General features: G+C 52.3%; 3 protein-coding genes across 4 annotated transcripts in view; 2 read left to right on the top strand and 1 right to left on the bottom strand.

Annotated features, from left to right (window-relative positions):
* The window catches only part of Myo7b (myosin VIIB), a 77,857-nt gene extending 74,010 nt beyond the window's left edge, over positions 1-3,847 (top strand). Inside the window, exons 40-47 of the mRNA XM_021150276.2 lie at positions 288-401; positions 699-786; positions 1,150-1,256; positions 1,704-1,889; positions 2,107-2,223; positions 2,964-3,047; positions 3,165-3,284; positions 3,581-3,847. Coding sequence (XP_021005935.1) covers positions 288-401; positions 699-786; positions 1,150-1,256; positions 1,704-1,889; positions 2,107-2,223; positions 2,964-3,047; positions 3,165-3,284; positions 3,581-3,682 — 918 coding nt within the window. The 3' untranslated portion in view covers positions 3,683-3,847. The remainder of the gene's footprint in view (positions 1-287; positions 402-698; positions 787-1,149; positions 1,257-1,703; positions 1,890-2,106; positions 2,224-2,963; positions 3,048-3,164; positions 3,285-3,580) is intronic.
* A 621-nt stretch (positions 3,848-4,468) lies between these two features.
* The window catches only part of Lims2 (LIM zinc finger domain containing 2), a 36,992-nt gene continuing 17,837 nt past the window's right edge, over positions 4,469-23,623 (bottom strand). For both annotated transcript variants that reach the window (XM_021150278.2, XM_021150277.2), the window contains exons 2-10: positions 21,284-21,443; positions 18,985-19,051; positions 18,634-18,754; positions 8,490-8,639; positions 7,653-7,803; positions 6,720-6,812; positions 6,085-6,133; positions 5,773-5,848; positions 4,469-5,245 (exon numbers count right to left, since the gene is read on the bottom strand). In XM_021150278.2, coding sequence (XP_021005937.1) covers positions 5,098-5,245; positions 5,773-5,848; positions 6,085-6,133; positions 6,720-6,812; positions 7,653-7,803; positions 8,490-8,639; positions 18,634-18,754; positions 18,985-19,051; positions 21,284-21,439 — 1,011 coding nt within the window. In that variant the 5' untranslated portion in view covers positions 21,440-21,443 and the 3' untranslated portion in view covers positions 4,469-5,097. The remainder of the gene's footprint in view (positions 5,246-5,772; positions 5,849-6,084; positions 6,134-6,719; positions 6,813-7,652; positions 7,804-8,489; positions 8,640-18,633; positions 18,755-18,984; positions 19,052-21,283; positions 21,444-23,623) is intronic.
* On the top strand, positions 13,556-20,215 carry Gpr17 (G protein-coupled receptor 17). Its single transcript, XM_021150279.1, has 2 exons — positions 13,556-13,731; positions 15,169-20,215. The coding sequence occupies exon 2, from the start codon at positions 15,176-15,178 to the stop codon at positions 16,193-16,195; it is 1,020 nt and encodes a 339-aa protein (XP_021005938.1). The 5' UTR covers positions 13,556-13,731; positions 15,169-15,175; the 3' UTR covers positions 16,196-20,215.

The raw sequence follows: 23,623 nt of genomic DNA, 5'->3' as shown, positions 1-23,623 counted from the left end.
AGAGGAGAGGAGAGGAGAGGAGAGGAGAGGAGAGGAGAGAAGAGAAGAGAAGAGAAGAGAAGAGAAGAGAAGAGAAGAGAAGAGAAGAGAAATACAAAGAAAGAAAAACGACAGACACTTGAGGTTTACCCCTGGCCTTCATATCCATGTGTGCAAAAATTCACATGAACATGGATATACCATACACACACACACAAAATACAGGGTGGAAAGACCTCAGAATAGTGGCTTGGGAAGCCTACTTCTCATGCTGGGTCCTGGGCCTCATGTGCTTCCTCTCTGTACAGACCATGGAAGTGGGCAGCAGTAGCCGGGTGAGAGACCTATGTGAGGGCATCGCCACCAGGCTCCAGCTGGCCTCCTGGGATGGCTGCAGCCTCTTCATCAAGATCACAGACAAGGTGAGCAACTTGGTAGGCCAAGGAGGGGGCTGAGCAAGATCCTCTTGGCTGAGGATCCCCATGACCAGCAGACCTCAGCCAACCCAGAAGACTGTGCTAGCCAGGCCCCTCAGTGCACAGCTGGGGCTGTTGGCACAAAGCGGGTGGAGTCTTGGAGTCCCACCCCCTGCTTGTCAATCTCAATGAGCCTCCAGCCCACCCAGCCCAAACACACAGTTACTGGATCCAGCTCCCCCAGGGCTCCTTGGAGGATACACCCTGGAAGCTGCCACGCCTGCCTTTTCCCTCTTCCCTAAGGTCATCAGTCTGAAGGAAGGAGACTTCTTTTTTGACAGCTTGAGGCAGGTATCTGACTGGGTGAAGAAGAACAGGCCCCAGAAAGAAGGTGAGGAGGGCATCTCTCCGGAGAGGGTGGCTGCCTGCTGCATCACTGGAATGTTCCAGACCTTCCATCCATTCTCGATCATCCCCATGTTGCCCTAGACATGCAAATGACTAACTTCCTGCAGGGTGAGAGAGGTAGCCAAGGGTGCTCCTCATGGCTGGGAGATGGGTATAGGGACATTTCTGGAGACAGTTCCTACGCAGCTTGCTGAAAATGAGTTGGGGGCCCAGGAGAAGGAAGGACAGGGACTTTCCAGACCAGAAAGCAGTGGGAGTCGTGTGAGGGCTAGGAACGTTTTCTTCAGGAGTGAGCCTTTGGAGCCTGCTGGGATAGGCTTGGTGCCCACTGCCGTCCCTCTTCTAGGGGCCTCCGTGACACTTCCCTATCAGGTGTTCTTCATGCGGAAACTGTGGCTCAATGTGACCCCTGGGAAGGACGTGAATGCAGACACCATACTCCATTACCACCAGGTACCCATCAGGCGGCCCTCTTGAAGACAGACACAAGAGTCATTGCCATCCTAGCCCAAACCTGTCCTGAGACAGGAAGGGGAAGGGGCCAGGGAGGGACTGTCTTGCCCCAGGTTCTTGCAGCAGGGTGGAATGAGGTGAACAGACCAAACCCCAGAGGGTCCCAGGGACAACAGAGCACAGCAGCTCTGGGGACACAGCCTACAGTGTAAGGCTGGGGAAGAGCAGCATACAAAAGACTGAATGCAATGAACCAGCTTGCAACTTGCAGGGACAACATCATGTGGACAGAACCCACGTCCACCACAGCACAGTACTAGCGAGCTCTCACTTAGGTCTCTCCCCTGAGAGCCTCAGCCTTTGGCCTGCTCAGTTAGTGAATGGGGAAGATAACACACCCTCACTCCAGGCTCCTGTCACCTGAGGCCCAGCATGTCTGCCACTCAGGAACTACCCAAGTACCTGCGCGGGTTTCACAAGTGCTCCCGGGAAGACGCCATCCACCTGGGAGGTCTCATCTGTAAAATCCAGTTTGGTAGTGACAGCTCGCAACTGGCTAGTGTCTCAAAGGTCCTGAAGGAGCTGGTACCTCAGAACCTCACACGCCTGATGTCCTCAGAAGAATGGAAAAAGGTCCGTAACAGAGTCTGAGTAGGTGGGCAGGCTGGTTGGCTTGGGATGTGGGCTGCCTGCCCCTGTCCTTTCCCTGCCCTGTCCTTACAACCTCTGAGCCCCTGCCCTGCACTGACTTCCAGATAGGTGGATATTGCCCTGGCTGGAGTCTCAGAGGCCCTGGGTGTCTTTGTCCTGTACTGAGGACCAGGTCCTCAGTGTCCCTCTCTTTCATCAGAGCCTCCTTCTGGAATGTGACAAACACAAGCGCAAGACAGTGGCAGAGGCCAAAGTGGAGTTCTTGAAGTACATCTACCGGTGGCCCACCTTTGGGTCTGCCTTCTTTGAGGTGAAGGTAAGTCTTAATCCATGCCAGCCTCTGCCCCAACTCAGGCCCCATTTAGGTGAGTCCTTAATGCATATTGGTAGACAGGAGTGTGTGCTCTAACTGTAACCCTGTCGAGCACCTAAAAAGTGGCCACCTGGGGGCCGAGGAGATGTCTCAGTTGGCACAGCACCTGAGGACATGCTGCCATCTGCTAGTAACCTTAGTCCTGGGGAGACAAAGAACTGGGTCCCTAGGATTTGCTGGCCAGCTGGCCTAGCCTATTTGGTGAGCTCCAGGCCAGTGAGAGACATTGTGTCAAAAATACTCACATCTATACATACATATGGCCAGTGACATAGCTATGTGGGTTAAGGCGCTTGCCAACCAAATCTGATGGCCTGAGTTCAATCCCTAGGATGGATTTTTCACATAGTGGAAAGAAGGAACTGACTCCCAAAATTGTCCACTGACCTCCACTCATACATTATAGCATATACCACATGCACACACACACACACACACACACATAAATACACGTTTAAGAAAACAAACGTGGTTGGCACCTGAGGAATGGCACCCAAGATTGACCTCTGACCTCCATACATGAGTGCACATACCACACACGCACACACACACACACACACACGTGTTCATGCTTACCCACACACACCCACGCTTCCCTGTATACACCTGGGCACACATACAGATAGGAAGCGGTCACCTGACCGCCATACTCGTCTATGGTAACTGTGCCTCTCCCTCTGCAGCAAACCTCTGAGCCTTCCTACCCAGACATTCTCCTCATCGCCATCAACCGGCATGGGTTACTGCTCATCCACCCCAAGACTAAGGTAGAGTGCCAGCACTGTGCTGACAGCCAGCAGTCATCCATGGGGGTGGGATGCCTGCCTTCCTGTCTGCCTCTCCCCTCCAGCCTAGCCAACTGTCAACGGCCTCTCTGTTCCCAGGAGCTGCTGAACACCTACCCTTTCACCAAGATCTCCAGCTGGAGTAGTGGCAACACCTACTTCCACATGGCACTGGGGAGCCTGGGCCAGGGCAGCCGTTTGCTGTGTGAGACCTCTCTGGTGAGCACGGGCCCCATCTCCCACCATTACACAGCACCCTCACTATAGGAGATGGCTTGCCCATGATCAGGGCTGCAGGGAGGTTAGAGGCATCCCCGAGATTGGGAGCCAGCATGTCCAAGGACTCTAACCTGACTCTGGGCCATCCTAGGCCATTCTGAGGAGAGGGTGGAACTCAGGTCCACTAGAGCAAGCAGTGGCAAAGCCCAGCCTGGGGAACCCACCGTTCAGTCCTACCATGTGCCCCAGGACTCTCCCTGCACCCACAGCCTCTGACCTCACCCCATCCTGTCTAGGGTTACAAGATGGATGACCTGCTGACCTCATATGTACAGCAGCTCCTGAATACAGTGAACAAACAGCGGGGCTTCAGGGCTCCCGCCCTGGCCAACCCCTAACAGGTCCCATCTCTCCGCGAGCCTTCTACACTGGCCTTCTACCCCCTTCTCAGCACTCCTGATTGCCCCTCCTGGGTGTTCCCTGCAGAGGCCAAGCAAGGTCTCAAGCCTCCTCACAGATGGTGGGTAACTCCCCTGAATCTGCAATAAAAATGCACCTAGCAGGAGGGAGTATGTGTCTCTGAGGGGAAGGGTGGGTACCAAGTGGGTATCTGGTCCAAGGGACTCTCTACCCACCAGAGGGTTTCATCCAGAAAAAGCAAATGGCACTGTGACTTTTCCTAAACTGGATGCCAGCCATACTCAGCAGGAATGGCATCATCTGCTCCTTTTCCTTCCTCCCCTTCCTCTGCCACCCCCCCTTTCCTGTCCTCAGACTGGAGACAGGGTATCCCTGGAGATCCCGCTTCCTGAGTCCCCCAAATGTTTTTCTCCCATCCATGTGGGCCACTGGGATGTCCGCTGTGCTCCCAGGAGGACCATGTGGAAAGTGGATGCCAATGGCACTGAATGGGGCATTGGAGATCTGTCCAGTTGATAGGCCCTGAGAAACATCCCACCATCACCATCCACTTACCAAGGTAGCCAGCATGGCCACTCCATGTAGGCCTGAGGAATCCTGGCAGATTTTGTCTATAACTCCTGGTGGTAGCCAACCTGGAGAATCTGAACCTCTCCTGTCTGCCCATCTGGGGGCGTCTCTGAGTATTGATCATGCCCAGCAGGAATAATAGCTTTATAGCACCACGTTCCTCCGTCCCTCCACAAACCACACAGACACTCCGATTATGTGAATGAGCCTTCATTGTATAAGTATGTGACCACTTGTGGGTCTTTGATGGCCAGGGCAATGTGTCCCTGGGAAGTGGGACCCCCACGCTTGGTAGGCAGCTGAGACGCTTTCTATGAGGTCTCCTGAGTAGTGAAGGCAGTAGGGCTCTCGCGCTGTTTCACCCCAGAGGTGGATTTGCTGACACAGTGTAAGCACAAGGACCTACTGTGCTCGAATAACTGAGAAGGGTGCTTCCATGAAGCCTCTATCTGCATGGTGCTGGCCCTGGGGTTGGGACAGCTTCTCAGCCAAGCCCAAGGGTCACACGAGGGCTGAAACTCTCCTGGGAGAGTGGAGAGGAGAGGCATCGGGTTGGGGTCTGTGAGTCAAGCAAGTGACAAATAATCCTTCCCCAGTTTGTTCCTGTCCCTGGAGGTTGTGGGCCCAGGAGGAAATGCCTGTGAGGTGGGTCAGGCCTCAGCACAGAGGAAAGAGCTACATAGCCCAAGGTGGACTGGAAGCAGAAAGGATGGCATACTGGAAGAGTGGGCTGGGCTGGAGCAGAAGTGGGAGGTGGCTAGCAGGACTTGGGGAAGGGGTTGAGGGCTAAGGTACTGCACGCAGGCCAGGAGGCCGAGGACCTTCACACTGAGTTGACGTCCACAGACTTGGGCTGGGCCTTGCGGGAGCTCAGGTCGGACAGCTTCTTCAACCTCTTCTTCAGCTCCAGGGGGAACCTTTCATAGCACCTCTTACACACGGGCTTCATATCGAACTCCACAAACTTGTTCCTGCAGACAGAACCCCAGCGGTCTATGCCCTACCCACTCTGACTCCAGACAGCAGCCCAAACAGCAGCTGCCAGCCCTCTGCCCTCCCAACCCTGTCTGTCACAGCCAGCAGGCTAGATTCCAGGGTGGGATGTTAGTCAAAAGGCACTGGAGAAGAAGAGATGAGCCTATAAGTCTCCCTCCCCTCATAGAAGCTTCTCTTCATAATCCTCTATGGCCCCCTGTTGCTCTTGAAAGCTCTATCCCTACCTCACCTCACAGATCCAGCCACCCTCTACTCTCCTAGGCATCATGGGAGAGGCAGGCACCTGAAGCTTGCTTTTATGTGCTGTTCCCTGACACAGAATATTTTCCCCCAAAGCCCAGGGTTCTTGTAACTGTGTAACTGCCCCCTTCATCGGTCTCTGGGATCCCTGGGCTACCTCATCTGCCTGGCATACTTCGGCCTCACACATGGTCAGGGCTCGCCTGAGACTGCAGTTCAGGGAAAGAGGACTGGAAAGTCAAGGCTGCCCACCACTACTCACCTCAGAGTGAGCTTCATGTTGCAGGTGGAACAGGAAAAGCAGTTCACACACCAGGCTTTGCTGAGGGCTGACACCACTGTGGGGACAGATGTAGAATTAGCAGGCCCATCCAAGCCAGCTGCAGGCCCAGCTAGGCAAAGCCGGAGCCAGATGGACCTGCAGCTGTGGAACACCCCACCCCTCACCCCCAAGTCCCCAACCACCGCACATCCCCACAACCGCCTACCACCTCACCAGTCCCTCCCACCACCAGGAGAACAGACTGGTTGGGAGGAAGCAAGGGAGGAAAGGGCTTGGGGACAGAGGCCTCACCGTCACCCTCGATCACATGACTGCAGTTGTAGCAGACATCCCCAAAGAGCTGTGGACAAAACAGGCCATCAGTGCTGCCCACAAGGAGAACAACCTCCTGAGCCCCTTCTGAGGTCGCCCAGCTCCCTGGGAAGTGGCACGTGTCAAGACACTGCTCCCCACTGATGTAGCCTACCCAAGTCCTGCAAGAGTGAGACAGGGTGGGACCTCCCCACGCCCACCAGCCTCTGAGGCTGCAATGGCATATCTATCAAATAAAGACACTGTGTGGACAGCTGCTCAATGTCTTACATACAGGCTTCAAGACTCCACGATGGAACCCAAGGCCTGAGGACACAGGCCTGGCTCCTGGTGCACACAACAGACTCCCACTCACATGAGAGGAGACTGCATAAGCCCAGAGACCCTAGGAAGCATCTTGTTGTGCTTTCCAGGATGTGAGGACTGTCACCCAGAGACAGGATGGCAGAGCCCATAGCCATTCCCAGGATCTTCTCCAACAGGCCACCAAAGCACCACTTCTGGACATGGAGATGTTTAGACATAGCCCCAGCCAGGCTATCTCAAGATCTTGAGTGCCCCACCCCCTCTCCAGCTCCAGCCCTGTGTCTTTGCAAGATCTCTCCCAGGCTCACCTGGTTGTAGTGGGTCTCACAGTATGCTAGGCCCTTCTTCTCATAGTGCCGGTGCCCCAGGAATGGCTTCTCACACTTGGCGCAGACAAAGTGCTGAAGGAAAGAAGGTATAGCCATGCAATATTAGGGCTGCACCAAGGACCCCAGAAAACAGGGAAAGGGAATGAGGCTTACAATGGGCAGAACTGACACAGTACGGGGGGTGGGGGGGGCGGGGACTGAACTCAGGTCCTTGTGCATATAAGCCACATGGCCAGCTCTCCTCCTCATCCTTGAACATGTCACAATAATATCTTTTGCCACTGGGATCCTACTTGACAAACAGGTCATAAGCCCTGCCCTGATATTAGTAGGCTCCTCCTGTCCCCATGCCCCCCTAAAGCCCACATAGTATAAGAACCATATCCTGTCCTTTGGAACATGTGTGGACACGTAATACCCAAGAGACAAGGCAGCACATCCCATAGCCTTTGTTAATAAGCCACCCAAGCACTGCTTATGGACACAGAGATGACCAGGCCACTGGAGCTGCAAGCACTCTTTCCAAAGGCATCCATAAGAGTGTGAGAGTGCTCAGGGCGTGGGCAAGAGCTGACCCAGGAGCCCACCAGCTCCCTGTCTATGTGGGGCTGTGCACCTAACAGTTCCTGTCATGTATATTCCCACAGGGTGCTCTGGGTAGACGGTGTCTAAGGTTTACTCTTGACTCTAGAATCTTCCAGAATGCAAAGAGAGGTAAGAGGTAAAGTGACTGGGCTGCCTGAGCATGGCCTGTGGGCTCTGGTCTCCTGGCTCCCATGAAGTTCCTAGCTAGAACAAGGAAAGGTTGCCCCCAGAGAGAGGTTTTCAGTGGGAACCAGCTAGTACATGGCCCAGGGTGGGGTTCAGAGGGACTGTGAACCAGGCTTGAATCTGTGCCCGCTCCAGGCTCACCTCCACATGCCACTGTTTGCCCAGTGCATTGACCACACGACCCTCAATGGGCCGGCGGCAAGCCCCACAGATGGGGATGCCCATCTTGTCATGGCAAGGCAGGCAGTAGAGCTCACCCTTCAGCTCTCGGGCATCGGAGGTCAGCTCCTTCCTAGAAGACAGCATAGAACCCCTTCAGGTACAGTCCCACCTACCTGTAGGGCTGCTACAACCCTTGGTCCAGGGTACTGTGCCTGAGCCCCCTGCTCTGGCTCAACCAGATCACTCAGATCTCTGGAGACTTTCTGTGTGTACTCCCGACAGGCCCCAGGGCACAGGATCCCCACCCAGGCCTGCAGACAGTGCCTGTGCTCTGTCCAGCTAGCTTCCTTAGATAAAGGTCTGTTTCTTCTCATTCCCTCTAAAGCAGACTCTATGTCTGGGGCAAGCATAGAAGGAATACCAGAGGACTCTGGTATTCGCAGCTTCTCTCTCCCTCTCCCTCTCCCTCTCCCTCTCCCCCTCTCTCTAGTCTTTCTTCTCTCTTCCCTCTTCAACACCAGCACCAACTCTACAGTCTCACTCTTTCCTCTCTGTTGCATCTCAGCCAGAGTCCTGCAGTCCAAGGGCTGCCCCTTATACTGCTTTTCTCAAATCACAAGCACCCCTGAACAGAGTCTGGAGAGAGGAGCCAGCCACCTCCTCCCACTGTCACTCCCACCATGCTCTCTGCCTCATGCACTAAGCGCCCTCTGTGCCTACCTTGTTGGCCTCTGTCCTGGTTGAGCATTCCAGTGCCCCACTCTGTGACAGCTGGCATTGCCTTTGCCACACACAGGGCCATGACTGGGCACCTACCCACAGTTGGAGCAGCTGAAGTGGTCCGGGTGGTAGGGATCATTCTTGAACATGAGGGGCTGTTCGTCGATGGCGAGGTGGCACCGCTGGCAGATGAATTTGCCCAAGCCCTTGGCCTTCTCACGGTTGTGGCAAGGCCGGCAGAGGTGCCTGTGGGAGGTAAGAGAAATGTCAGGAAGAACAACCCTCCCTCTTCCTCTTCCCACAACAGCCCAGCCCGGGAAAGCAAGACTAGAGCCCTGCCTGTGCCCTCAGCAGCAGCTAGGTAACAAAGTGAACAAGCCCAAGATTAAGAAAGTTTCCCACTCACGGGGAGTGAAAGGCAGGGGAGGATTCTGAAAGGGATGCTCTCCCACACTCAGTAAATGCCCATGGGCCAGGTAAGATGGCTCAACAGGTAACGGCACTTGCTACCAACTCTAATAACACGAGTTTGAACCCCAACACCCATCTGCTGGAAAGCATACCCATACATTAGGATGCCTGTATTTTCTGTCTTTGGGAAGTTCATGTCTTTTCCAAGGCTTCCTGAGCCTAGGACGTTGTATGATACAGAAGGGACATTTAGCTGCCATTTGCTGAAAGGCTGGTTTTTACTTTTCACATATCTTTTAGTGCAAGCTACAGTGAATGTTAGTCTTAGAACATCACAGTGCATGGCAGGGCGGCCAAACCCATGCGGGGCTCTTTCACCCCCCCTCTTTGGAGTCTGCCGGATGAAGAGGGACCCCGATGCTCACAAGCGCTTTCTGTCTTTATAGACAAGTAAAGCTGTGTCACATGGAGGCTCCTGAACCCAGCCACTGTCATCACAGAGTCCTTTTTGTGAAGACCTCAGACATTTCTGATTCTGCTCCTTGCCCTGAGCAACAGCTGTGGTCTTAACAGAGAAGGAAATCAACACAGGTTCTTTTTCCTCGTCATTGAGGCTGCAAAGAATTTAGATTCAGGGTCCTCAGTCAAAGATGCACACAACCCATCCAATGTCCCTCAATGCCCATGGCCCGCTTGGCACTCCAACAGTGTAATCCTGCGGGACCAGGCCCTCCTTCCCAGGCTCCAAAACTCCACTGGCAACTCTCCACAGCCAACTGACCACTGGCCCTTTCAGTGTGCGTGTGTGTGTGTGTGTGTTGTGCATACATATTTATGTGGCTCCTGCACCTGTGCATGCAGATGTGTGTGCAGGTGTGTGCACAGGTTTTAAGGCCAGAGGTCAATCTTGGGTCCAACGTCAGTTGTTCCCCATCTTACTTTTTTTTTGACTTGGGGCTTCTCATTGAACGTGGAACTCACCATATTGGCTAAATTAGCCAGTGAGCCCCAGGGATCTGCCTGTCTGTCTCCCCAGAACTCAGGTTATAGACACAGGCCACCATGATAGGCTCTACACAGGTATGACGGATCGACCTCAAGTCTGTGTGCTTTCAGAGCTTAACTGAGTCATCTCCCCAGCCCCCACCATTAGCCCATTTCACAGACTTGTCACAGAGACTGATTGCCACTCAAGACCTCCCAATCCAAGTGGATCCCGTGCCACCTTTGTGGTCCGGAATTATGCCACAGATCATGACTCTCTTCTTGCCTAGGGTCTTATTTTCCTAGCTTAGCCCAGTGCTAGAGGCCCAAACAAGCTTTCTGGTGCTTCTTGCTAACATGTTGACTGTACCTCTACTGGACCATGGGTACTCGTTATTGAGAAGTAGCTCAGGGTCCATGTACTGAATGTGTGAGTGAAGGAGAGGAGCAGCAGACATGATCTCTTTTCCACAACAGGGCCAAGCAGAAGCTGGGGCCAATGTCTGAGCCCAAGTCCTCCTACCACACAATAGGCAGCAGATGTGGCCTGTGGCTACAACCTTCATTTCTGTGATCCTGTCTTCACCCAAGACATGTACACAGCAGCCAAGGACACAGGTGCCTTGCCCAGTCACCTGCTATATCCAGCTCTCTCTGACTGTCTACGTCACAGTCACGGCCTTATTTCCCATGACTCCATTCTAAAGTTTGCAGCTTCTCCTTAAAATTAATGCAGCATTCAACCAGTACCAAAGAATTGTGCTTCAAAGCCATACACGATATGGTGGCTCTCATACCACAGTCCAGGGGGCTAAGGCAGGAGGACCATGAATTTGAGCCAGCCTCATCTTAACACTGAGACCCTGTGTCACAATCCAGGGGCTAGGCAGATAGTTCAGTTAATGAATGACTTGGGTTTTGTAAACATAAAGTCCTGAGTTCAATTCCCAGAATCCAAACTTCAAAAAAATTGGACATGGGACACTCAGGTGGTTCAGCAGGTAAAGGTGCTTGCCCACAGGGTCTAACACCCTCAGTCCCATTCCTAGGAGCCACATGGTGAACAGAGGAAATCAAGTCTTATAAGTTGTCCTCTGATTTTAATCGCATGCCATGTCATACATATACCTACATAGGTACATAATCCTAGTAAGTCATTTTCAGAAGCTGGGCAAGGTGATGTACGTTTATCGCCTTGATGGGGGAAGGAGACAGAAGGGTTCCTGGGGTTCACTACAGGCCAATGAAAGACCCTGTCTCAAAAAATATCAACAAAAAAGGGGTCATGGTGGATGGTATTTAAAAACAACATCTGAGGTTGACGACCGGCCTCCACACACTGCATAAACACATGAACACACACACACACACACACACAGAGAGAGAGAGAGAGAGAGAGAGAGAGAGAGAGAGAGAGAGAGAGAGATGTAAGGCACATACACAGCTCAGCTCCCTAAAATTCTACTGCAGAATTGTAAAATTATCAATGTCCTTGAAGCCACCACAGAAAGCCTATGGTGAGCTGACAATGTAACTCAAGGCCCAGGTTGCACAAGGCCCTCAAATCAATTCTAAGCACCAGGAAAAAAAAAAAGTACGTGAGCCCAAGAGTGCTTTGGTGATAGCAGTGAATGTCATGTCCAGCAGTACGAGCCGGCACCCGGTCCACTGCAAGAGCAGCAAGTGCTCTTAACCACTGAGCCATCTCTCCAGCCTATATATTTTTACTATTTTTTATTTTAATTTTATTTTTATGCATGTATGTTTGTGAGTGTATGTCATGTGTACGCATGCCCATGAAAGACAGAAGGTGTCGCGGAGTCCTTGGAGCCTGACTATAAGCCGTTGTAAACCCCAAAGATGATGCTAGGTCCCCTGGAAGAGCAGCAAGTACTCTTAACTACTGAGCAATCTCTCCAGCCTCACCCCTTGTTTTTAGCAACAGTGTGTCCCATGGGCCTGGAACTCACTGAATTGGCTAGGATAGCTGGGGCCTGGAACTCGCTGAATTGGCTATGATAGCTGGCTGGGAGCCATGAGGACCTGCCTGTCTCCCCCTCCCAGTGCTGAGAGCATAGACAGATGCTACCACACCAAGTTTTTTCACATGAGTTTTGGGATCCAAACGCCGGCCTTCTTGCTTCCGTGGAAAACATCTGAGTTACACACAAGTTACACGAACACACCCCAGCTCCATAGGTACCTCTTTATTTCTCTCTAAGATGCCTTTATGAAATGAATTATGAAATAAGATGCCTTTGGGAGCTTCCTCACGACCTAGACACACATCTGAGTTTCCTGCTTTATGTGTACATATGTGCCCCACACACCAATACACACATGCACACACACACATACATACACACATGCACACATGCATGCATGCACACACATACACAAAGAAAAAGGTAAAGTTGAATGTAAGAATTCTCCTGTCGAAATGCATCAGGCAAACAGAACAGAACAAATACACACAGCCTGGTATCTGTGGTGACATGTGCTGGGATTTAGAGCCAGGCTTTGCCACTCACTTGCTAGAGTTTGCCTCAGGGAAGGAAGGGAGAGTGACTTCACTTCTCTTATCTTTGGCTTCTTCAACTGTCAAATGCAGTGAAATCCCAAGCTGCACAATGCTATGGGAAAAGGCAAACTGACAATACCATTGGGCAGTCCGTCCTCTCCAGATGTTAACCACACATAATTGCAAATGTGTTGTATTATGTTTTGGGGGCAGCGTCTCATGTAATTCTACCTGGCTTCTTTATACTCACTATGTAGCCCAAGATGACCTTGAACCTCTCATCTTCCTGCCTCTGCTTCCCAAGTGCAGCGAATCTAGGTATGAGTACCACACAGTTTATGTAGCATTGAGGATGGAACCCAGGGCTTTGCAATTGAGCTCGACAAACACTATAACAACTGAGCTACAACCCCAACTGTAACTTCAAAATTTTTCAATTGAAAATTTTAAGTCTTTGGAAACTAATAATGCTGGTTTGGCTGCATTGTATGGCTGCTCTATTAATGATATCAGCCGTGATGAACTTCGATGAGTCACGGACAACACCCAACACCCAACACATCCCAGCTTGGAGCCTCCCCAGCAGGAGCAAGCCTTGGTAAGGGAGCTACTGAGACCTTCCTGCTGGCCATCCTCTGCTGAGAGGCCTCCCAGGCAAGAGCCAGGCCTGCTGGGCTGAGCTGCATCCCCACAGCACAGACAGCACCCCCATTATAAGGCGCCTGCAGCTGTGCTGGGCTCTACATAAAGGCCATGATTTATTCCATACACCCGAACGGGGCCTAATTATACAGGACAGGACACAAGGACCCTACAGCAAGTGTCTGAAAGAATCCCCTCTCATCTAGCCCAAGATTCCTCAGCTCCAACCCTGGCGTGCATTACAACACCCCCCACCCCCCACCCCAGCCCAGTAAGCTTGGGATCCTGGCCCGTTGCCATGGTAGCTGACCCCTCCCTATCCCCCCACTAGTAGAAAATCATCCCCTTCTGAAATGTCCTGTTGTGTCTGTCAACTCTCGCTAAAGACCCCCACCCGGCCCAGCCCTTGCCCACTCTCAGGCTCCCAGGACAGTCACACACTTGGCCTCTGTGATACTCAGTGGCCTGGCTGGGGGATGGGGGCACACACCATCTGAGGACACACTGGAATATTCAGTACGTGCTCCGTGGAAGCAGACCCAGCTGGAGGAGCAGCCTACCCCACAAAGGACCCCTCAGGAATGAAGCAGCTTTTCAGGTTCTGAGGAGCTGTGGACTCTCCTGCTCTCCTTAAATAGTCAAGCCTTCCTCCTACAGCTACGAGGAGTCCACCTGGAGCACCACCTAGAGCACCCTCTGGAGCACCACCCACGGCCAGCTCACAGCTTACCTGCTTCCCCCCAGTCTCCTGTCCTTTCCTTCCTGGGTCATCTGCAAGAGGTAAGGGGCAGGGGAGGGCAGTGAGGGGCAGAGAGCCTCAAGAGACGGGGTGCAGGTGGCAGAGTAGAGGCTCTGTGCAGTCACGCAGGGACCTGAGCTGTTTAATAATTTCCGCTATCCTGAAGCTCTTACTTTTGAGAATTATTATTACGTTTTTAAAGCCAAGGCTTCATGTAGCCTAGGTTAGTCTTGAACTCGCTTTATAATGGAGAATGACCTTGAACTCATCACCTTCCTGCTTTCTAGTGTTGATATTACAGGCACTTGCCATCGCAACTAGTCCATGTCCTGGGGATCAAACTGAGGGCCTCATGCACACTAGACAAGCACTCTACACCTTAAATACATCCCCAACCCCAAGGGGTTATGCATTTTCAATTTACTCAGAGCCCCCAACATAAAGTAGCCAGTCCTGGAAATGCCCCACAAAGGACAACGGGCAACTCCAATGCATGTTGTGTGAGCCACGCTCCACACTCTGGCCACCGTGCCTCCCCCTTCCCCCCTGCCTCACAGAGGTGAGACTATGTCCTGAAAGATGCAGGACTCTCTCACACCCCAACTTGAGTTATGGAATACCTTGGCTGGGAAGGGACTCCCTCCTGGTCTAAGGCCCTGGCAAAAGTTTCCCAAACTCAGCTCTCACCCAGAAAAGCTGGTCACAATAGAGTTGACCAGCTATGTGTGGAAAACTCCAGAGACCCTGGGGCTCTCAGGAGCTGTGGCAGGAGGCATGCGCAGGATAGCTGTGATAGATAGAGTCCTGCTGGCAAGTTCAGTGACACATTGCTCGTTGCAGACAAGGCTAGCAGGTGGGGGAGGCCCTGGGACTCAGAGGGAGCAGGCTCGCCAAGCAAGCCAACACTAAAAGACTGGTGGGTGTCAAGTCCTTAGAACAGCTCCCACTTAACTCACTTATGGGGAGTGCGTTTAAGGGACCCCCACAATCTACCTCTGCCTTGGGGTGGGATTAGAAAATAAAATACAATAAGGGTGTTCCCCGCCCTCAGAAGCCCAGACAATCAAACTTGCTTCCCTTTCCCTCCAGCGTTAACTCCACCCTCTCAGGCTGAGGGAATAGCTGGGCACAGTGCAGAAAGGTAGCTTTCCAGGCTCTGCGTTTGACAGCGATTACCCCAGGCCCTCCTCACTCAAGGGGAAAATCAAACCTCAGTTGGAGTTGGCTGGTGATTGATGTTCAAAGTGCTTCTGAGGCTCAGCCAACTCCGACAGACACAGAAACCCCACTAGACGCAGGCGTTTCCCTGGGTACTTCATCAGTTATGCAAAAACTTAGAATAGCTATGTTTCTCCCAAGTTAGTGGCAGGGGACTTGAGGGCATCAGAGGTCCTGCCTCTGACTTTGGGGATGCATCCTGGGATCCTGTAAACTGTTTCTGCGTTCCCTAGAGCTCTGTCCCCCTGTTCTGCCTTTAGCCACAAGATGACCGGTCTGGAGGCAGCCCTACCGAGTCTGACTGACAACTCCTCCCTGGCTTACTCTGAGCAATGCGGACAAGAGACCCCCCTGGAGAACATGCTCTTTGCCTGCTTCTACCTTCTGGACTTCATCCTCGCTTTTGTGGGCAATGCTCTAGCCCTGTGGCTTTTCATATGGGACCACAAGTCAGGCACTCCGGCCAATGTCTTCCTCATGCACCTGGCTGTGGCCGACCTGTCCTGCGTGTTGGTCCTGCCTACCCGGTTGGTTTATCACTTCTCTGGGAATCACTGGCCATTTGGGGAGATCCCATGCCGACTCACTGGCTTCCTCTTCTATCTGAACATGTATGCTAGCATCTACTTCCTCACCTGCATCAGCGCTGACCGGTTCCTGGCCATTGTGCACCCTGTCAAGTCCCTCAAGCTTCGAAGACCTCTCTATGCTCACCTGGCCTGCGCCTTCCTGTGGATCGTGGTGGCTGTGGCTATGGCCCCACTGCTAGTCAGCCCACAGACAGTGCAGACCAACCACACAGTTGTCTGCCTGCAACTGTACCGGGAGAAGGCCTCCCATCATGCCCTGGCATCCCTGGCTGTGGCTTTTACCTTCCCATTCATCACCACGGTCACCTGCTACCTGCTGATCATTCGCAGCCTGCGCCAGGGTCCCCGTATAGAGAAGCACCTCAAGAATAAAGCCGTCCGCATGATTGCTATGGTTCTGGCCATCTTCCTGATTTGTTTTGTGCCCTACCACATCCACCGTTCAGTCTATGTGCTTCACTACCGTGGTGGTGGGACTTCGTGCGCTGCTCAGCGTGCCCTGGCCCTGGGGAACCGGATCACCTCCTGCCTCACCAGCCTCAATGGGGCCCTGGATCCTGTCATGTACTTCTTTGTGGCTGAGAAGTTCCGCCACGCCTTGTGCAACTTGCTCTGCAGCAAACGGCTCACAGGTCCACCTCCCAGCTTCGAAGGGAAAACCAACGAGAGCTCTCTGAGTGCCCGATCCGAGCTGTGAGACTCTGGGAGGTCCTGTCACCAGGCCAGCTGTAGGCTGGTGCAGGAAGACCAGCTATCAGCTGGGGCACATGCTACCAGAGTCAGCTAAAGAAGTCTATCTTCCTTCACTATTCCTGAGCAAACAAACGGAAACGTCGGGAGTTCTCACCCTGCTCCAAGGCCTCAACTGCAAGGCCATCCAGTCTGAGCAAATCCATCAAGAGGCAGGACTAACTACAAGGATGCCCTGCCCACCCCTCCACAGGACTGGGTTGGCCTGGCTTCTTTCTGTACAGCTCCCAGACACTCAGTGACTTCACTGGTGCTAAATAGGGAAGAGAGCCACAGGGACATTTCTGGAACAATGGGAATCTTTCTTCTCTAATAAATTTCTAGCTTCTTTCATACTACAGATGCCCACAGAAACAAAGCCCTACAGAATATCCCAGAAAGCAAGCTGCCCAAGGTCTGGGAGAAGAGGCAGCACAAATGTCAATGGAACTAGATGGATATTTAATATTTCCTTTGAAGTGTATGGTATATCGAATATTGCTTAAGATGCCTTTGCCTCATAATCTCTGCCTGAGTTTAGGGGACACAGACTCTAGTGATAGCTACATGTGAGTATAATTCAGACTGGTTGCTTGTGAACCCAGAAATTATAGTTCTGGGCTCAGCTCCTCCTGTTGATAGAGGGGGCAAAGACCCAGACAAGAAGGTCAGTCTCGTGAGAAGCTGGAGGGTCTCTGGAAGCCAGCACACCATGTCCCCACACCAGCCTCAAGCCTGGGACTGTTCAGAGCTTGTCATTAGAATGTGGCCTAGTCAGGCATATGGCATGGATGGACAGACATTAGAGCCCAGGCAGAGAGCCTGGTGTGAGAACTTGTCTCCACCTACACCCAGAAGGGACATCCTGAGCCCCACTCCCTCCCAAGAGGCTTCTGCCACCCTGGCTGCCTGGCTCTGAGCTGTTGAACATGTCAGCATGTGGTGACCACTCTAATGTACTTGATAGTGATGCTCTTAAACATAACTGAGTCTTAAGATGAAGGAAATCATCGTGCTGGTCCAACATGGCACATGATGTTCTCCCCTGAAATCCTCGTCCTTTCCACCCAAGAATGGCCAAGTAGGGCAACATCTCCCTGGTTGTGGTTCTAGTGGCCTTGTGACATGTCTGTCCAGGCATGTGCGTTAAGGGGGCTCTCAAACGGATCCCTCTAGCTGCACTCTGCCTTTCACTAGAGAAACCCTAAGATGCCCCTGATGCTCAGCACTGCTTCTATCTGGTGCTGGTCTGTCCACCCCCATGGCCACAACAACCTGCGGAGTACAAGACCGTGCCAGCCAGGATCAGCTCGGGACCATGTGCCTCTTCAACAGAAGAGCAAAGGGACAAGATTACCACAGTCTGTGACAGGAGGGACAGAGGGGGCAAAGACCCAGACAGGAAGGACAGTCTTGTGGAAAACTGAAGAGTCTCTGGAAATCAGCACTGCCTTTCCTGACACAGGGGATGCAGAAGCAGACTTGAGTCAGAGGAGGAGAAATTTGCAGCTCTATTTGGGACCTGTTACATTAGAATCTTAAACAGAGATGCCACACTGGTAGGAGACTTGAGCAAAGGAGAGATCTGGAGGGGATACCTGGATTGTCTGGATGTATCATTGAGAGGCCCAAGACTTCATCCTCAAAGGCTGACATGGATATGGGGCCCAAAGAACATCTCTGTGCCAAGGGAGAGGCTGAGGGAAACTAGCCCAACACAGAAATCTCACTGAAAGAGGAGGGCTCTGCTGTGAGGGCACTCGAAGGTCAAGGGGAGGACCTGGTGATACCCAGGCTTGACCTGAGTCGTTGAGAAGCTGTGCTGGGGAGGGCTTCAGGGCACAAAGGCATTGCTGGGTGCTCCCCCCAAAGCTTTCCCAAGCAGGCGGGAGATAAGCTCACAGCTGCTGGGGAGGTATAGAGCCCACAGTGAGGGAGGCAGGGGTGAGAAGAAAGAGTAAGGCCTCCTGGAAGGGGAACTGGCAGAGTACCAGTGAGGCTTACAGTCCTGAATTTGGAGTAAATTGGGCAACCTGGTCCAGCCATGTGAATGCTGGGAGGAAGGCAGACAGATTGGGTCAGGATGGTGCAGTAGTGGCGGGTGGGATGTCATGAGTAATTGGGATTCGCCAACTTAAAACTCCTCATCCATCCATTGCCACTTAAAGCCCTTCAAGCCTTCTGTCCCCCAAAGACCACCCCTTGCCCAGAGGGAGCTGTCTGTCCTTACTCTCTTGCCTCCACCCTTATCCATCCCCTGGGGGCTGTGTTCTCCATCTAGCAGGGGTAGGACAAAGCCCACAACCAGATCAGTTGAGGATGCCACAGAGCCTACTGGGGAAGACCACAGCTCTTAGAGTAGGGACAAGGGGTCCTCCTCTCTGCCCACGACTGCAGCTGGCTCACCTGCCTGCGTTCTTCACAAAGCCCAGGTCAGCCAGCTCCACGTCACACAACTCACAGCGGAAGCAGCCAGGATGCCAGTTGGCGTTCATGGCCTTGATCACACGGCCAATGACAAATTCACCTGCAAGAGGAGAGACCTCAGCTGTCAGGGCGCGCGCCCCACCCTTCAGCTCCCATGGTCTTCGTACCCAGTGTTCCTCCCGGTCCACCCTTGTCCAAGTACCCCTCTTTTAGGGGCCTGAAGACAATGCTCAGGACGCCAGGAAAAGTCCCCAGGCCAAGGAACTTCAGTACTGGCTGTTACCCCACTGGTCCCCGTCCCGCTTGCTAAGTGCTGTCACCAGCTCTTACCACAGAATCCGCAGCACGGAGCAAATAGCATTTGGAAGTCATGTTCACAGTACTTCCGGCCCTCAAACTGCAAATGGGAGCCACAGAAAAAAAGATACATGAGTCATTCAACATCTCTGTAAGCCTTGCCCCCCCCCAATAAATAGCAGGGGTCTGAGGTCCTGAGAAGGGAGGCTTCCAAAGCTGGAGTGGAGGTCTAGCCCATGCGATTTAGCAGAGTGCAAAGTGGGGGTTTCACAGAGATACTGGGGGTCCGAGCCAGCTTTTGGGGATTCTGCTGTCTGCTGAGGGAGAGGGGACCTGTGGGTCCTGACAACAGGCCATGCTGAGGTGGGAGTGGGGCTGGGGGAGGATGGGTCAAATCTTGAGTTATACGACGACGTGCTTTGTCCTCTGTGTATGACCAGCTCAGTCCCTCCAGGGACTACAAAAGACCCAAAGAGGGAAGATGGAAGAAAGAATTCCTCAGGGAGGGGAATTGGGAGTGACAGCAGCGCTTCAGTCAGCCACCATCTTGTACTGCCCCAAGTCCAACTGAAGCTTGCCTCGCCTTTCCCTCCCTTAAAGATTTGCTTTCTTAAGCAAAGTCTGGGATGTAGCTCAGTTTGTAGAGTGCTTGCCTACCATTCACAGAAGTCTTGGTTGGGTTCACAGAACTGTGTAAACAGGGTACAGCAGTGCATATCTGTAACCTCAGCAGGGGAGGATGGAGGCAGGATGCACCGGAAGTTCAAAGTCATCTTTGATAACTTCCTTCCCCTAAAGCCACATGCAGCTCTCCACTGTGAGCCAGAGGCAGCAACATCTCCCAAACACCTACTGTGCTAGGCTTGGTTGTGGTCTAAAAGCCCTGGCAGAGCTCTGCCCAACCCTGATGCCTCTCCAGCCAGCATCTCTCAGGAGCCTGGAATGTGACAGGAGATCCTCATCTAACTCCATTTCCACATCAGTCAATCAGTGATGCAAACAGCTCACAGGAGAGCCCAGTCCCCTTGAGCTCTGGTCCCCCTCCACTGCAGCCCAGTGGAATGACAGCCAGTGTTTAACCAGTCCTTGCTTCTGGGTCTGCCAGATGCTGGGGTGTAAATCTTACTGCTAGACTGATGTCACCACACAGACAAATAATCTCTGATGCATAAACGTGAAAGTCTAACAAATAATGGGAAGTCGGATGTCTTATATACTTGTTATCATTTTTAATAAAGTATTATATGTATATTGGTATGGTTTACTATATGTCTGTGTTTATGTGTATGCATGTGCATCCCCCTTATTGAGACAGGGTCTCTCACCAGCCTGTGGCTCACCAAATAGGCTAGCTGACTAGCCTGTGAGCCTCGGGGATTCCCCTGGCTCTGCTTCCCCAATGCTGGGGCTACAGCCCAAGCCACCAAGTGGCTTTTTGACATTAGTTCTGGGGATTAAATTCAAGAGCTCGTGGTTGCAAGGCAAGCACCCTGATGACTGAGCCGTTTCCTCAGCCTTTGCATGCGTGACTTTTTAACAGCTGTGTTTAAGAAGGAAGGATATAACAGCTTGCTCTTGGGAGCTAGTGTGGGAAACACAAGCCCTTTATTTTTATCTGAGTTATGGCAGAATTAATGACCTCATTCCTGGCCCTACCTGCTATCCCAGCTTCCTGCTATCCTAATGGGCCACCACACCAGCCTCTCCTCGGATACCCCACATGCTCCTGCTTCAGTATCTTCGCAAATGCTGTGCCCTCTGCCAAGATCTTTTCCTGCAGAGGAGTGTGTGTGTGTGTGTACATGTGTGTGTATGTGTCTGTGTGCACATGTGTGTGTGTATATATATATATATATATATATATATATATGTCTGTGTGAGTGTCTGTGTGTATCTGTGTTTGTGTGTCTGTATGTATCTGTGGGTGTATATTTGCATGTATGTATGTGTCTCTGTGGGAGTATCTATGTGTATGCATGGGTGTGTGTGTGTGTGTTTATCTATGTGTGTCTCATCAAACACCCCCTGGTTACTCAACTCCAATCACAAGAATGCTTATTTCTGAAGCATCCTCACTAGACAATAGAATCACCCAGCCATTGCATTTGCTGCCTGACCCAGTGAAGGACAACCTCCACGATGTAGGATTTTCCTACCCCAGGGCCTGCCAGGAGCCTGCCTGGCCAGGGGAAACTGAATGAAGCAGAGTGACTCCAGAAGTTCCCAGGTGTCCTGTGGGACACTCAGCTTTGCAGTCTCAGAGCCTGGCCAGGTCACAAAGCAGCCACAGGCTCTCTGAGAGCAGGCCACCCACCACCCAGGGCCTCCTCACCTCGTAGAAGAGTCCCTCGGGAAATGGCCGGAAGCACTGTGCACACACAAAGCAGTGCTCGTGGTAGAGTTCCCCGTTGCTGTTGACGATGCGCTCTGTGGGGGCAAACCGGGCCTGGCAGCGCTGGCACATGGCATCGGCCAAACACTCAGACATGTTGCTAGAGGGCATAGGAGGAGAAGGAGAAGGTCAGCACCGGGCAGCAGGCTGGCAGAGCAGGCCTAGGGACACATCCTACTTTAAAGGTCCAAGAGAATCCAACCTTTAAGGGTGACAAACATGGCACATACTTAAAACATGAAATTTTGTATATGTACGTACACATGTATGGGGATGGTACACCTTTATGTATAGCCGAAAGTCAGAGGTCCAGCCTCGGGCCCCATCCACTCTTAAAATTTATTTTATTTTATTTTTTTCTTATTCACTTTACATCCTGCTCACTTCCCTCTCCCAGTCATTCCCTCCCATAATCCTTCCCCCACCCCCCATTGCCGCCTTCTCTTAGCAGGTGGGGGTCCCCCCTGGGAATCCCTCCACCCTGGCATTTCAAGTCTCTGTGAGGCTAGGCACTTCCTCTTCCACTGATGCCAGACAAGGCAGTCCAGCTAGAACATATCCCACAATGGGTTTTGGGATAGCCCCTGCTCCAGTTGTTCGGGACCCACATGAAGACCAAGCTGCACATCTGCTACTTATGTGTAGGGAGGCCTAGGCACATGTATGTTCTTTAGTTGGTGGTTCAGACTGTGAGAGCCCCAAGCAAGTGCCAGTCCCTTGACACCATTAATGATGCTTTGTTATGCTCGCAGACAGGAGCATGTTGTCCTCTGAGAGATTTGGGGAGATCCAGACACCCACAGCCAAACAAAGTGGATGGAGCTTGGGGACTCTTATGGAGCTATAGGAGGAAGGATTTCAGGTTCTGTAGGGGATAGGAACTCCACAGGAAGACCAACAGTGAACTAACCTGGACCATCCGCATACTTTTCTAGCAGCATCTCTCACTGACCTGGAGATGACCAAGTAGGCTAACCTGGCTGGCTAAGAGCCTCTGTGTGCCCCTCCCCACAGTGCTAGGGGTATAAGCACATGTCTTCATGCCTGGCTGCCCCAACCCACCCCCACTCCTCCACCCCCCCCNCCCCCCACCCCACCCCGTGATGACAAGTCTAAAGGCATGTACTGGTTAGTTTTTGTCAATTTAACACAAACTAGAAACACCTGGGAAGAGGGAATCTCAGCTGAGGAGCTGCCTCCAGCTGGCCTGTGGTCATGTGTAGGGGGCATTGTCTTAACTTGTGGTTCATGTGTGATGTCCTGGGTTTTTAAGGAAGCAGCTGAACAAGCCATGGGGGGCAAGGCAGTGAGCAGCTTCCCTCGGTGGTTCCTGCCTCGGCTCCTGCTTGCGTTCCAGCCCTGACTTCCCTCAAGGATAGACTGTGATCCTGTGTGTAAGCCAAATAAACCCTTTCTTCTTCAAGTCGCTTTTGCTCAACGTGTTCTATCACAGCGACAGAAAGCAAACTGTGACTGTGTGCAAAGCAAACCCTCCCTCTCTTGAACAGTAATTCTGTCACGGTGACAATACCTAGCCTATGCATCGAAGTCCTGTGGACTTTCATTCCCTCATCTGTAAAGTGGGTCCAACATCAGCTGTCTCCAAAAGGCAATGTCTGCAGGCGAGTCTGTGTTATACTCAAGCTGCCTCCCTTGGCTGTTTGCTGTGTGTCTGCACTATTACAAATACTAGGCAGGTTTGGGGTTAAGCAAGCACAGCCTCTAAGGCTCCAGCAGACACTTCCTTCAGCCGGCAGCTTCCACCCCTGGAACAATTTGGCCTGTCTCCTGGTCACATCAGCCTCAGAGGTCAGGCTGCACATAATAAACAGGGTTTGACACAGAGACAGCCCTACTCCTCACAGTGTAAATACCGGGAAATTATCGCTCTGCCTGGGACAAGGAGCTGCGGATGTGGCTCGGTTGGTAGAGCATTTGCCCAGATGCAAGAAAGCCATGAATTGGATCTTTAGGCAGCATAATGCTGTGTATGATGGTGTGCTCCTGTAACCCCAGCACTGGGGCAGGGGAGGCTGGGGGATGAAGGCTGTCATGTGAACTACATGAGACCCTGTCCAAAAGGAAAAGGAAGAAAAAAAAGGAAAATAGAGAGGCGAGGCAGGAAAGAGAAAAGAGACATATTCCTTCCCAATCTCCAAATCTATCCGAAACCTGCTGGGGACTACAGCTGCTGCTTCTTCTTCTTCTTCTTCTTCTTCTTCTTCTTCTTCTTCTTCTTCTTCTTCTTCTTCTTCTTCTTCTTCTTCTTCTTCTTCTTCT

Source organism: Mus caroli, chromosome 18 (genome assembly GCF_900094665.2).
Source record: "Mus caroli chromosome 18, CAROLI_EIJ_v1.1, whole genome shotgun sequence".
In the NCBI taxonomy this organism is placed as follows: domain Eukaryota; kingdom Metazoa; phylum Chordata; class Mammalia; order Rodentia; family Muridae; genus Mus; species Mus caroli.
The sequence above is the reverse complement of the archived record's forward strand: the minus strand, read 5'-3'. Positions and strand labels throughout refer to the sequence as shown.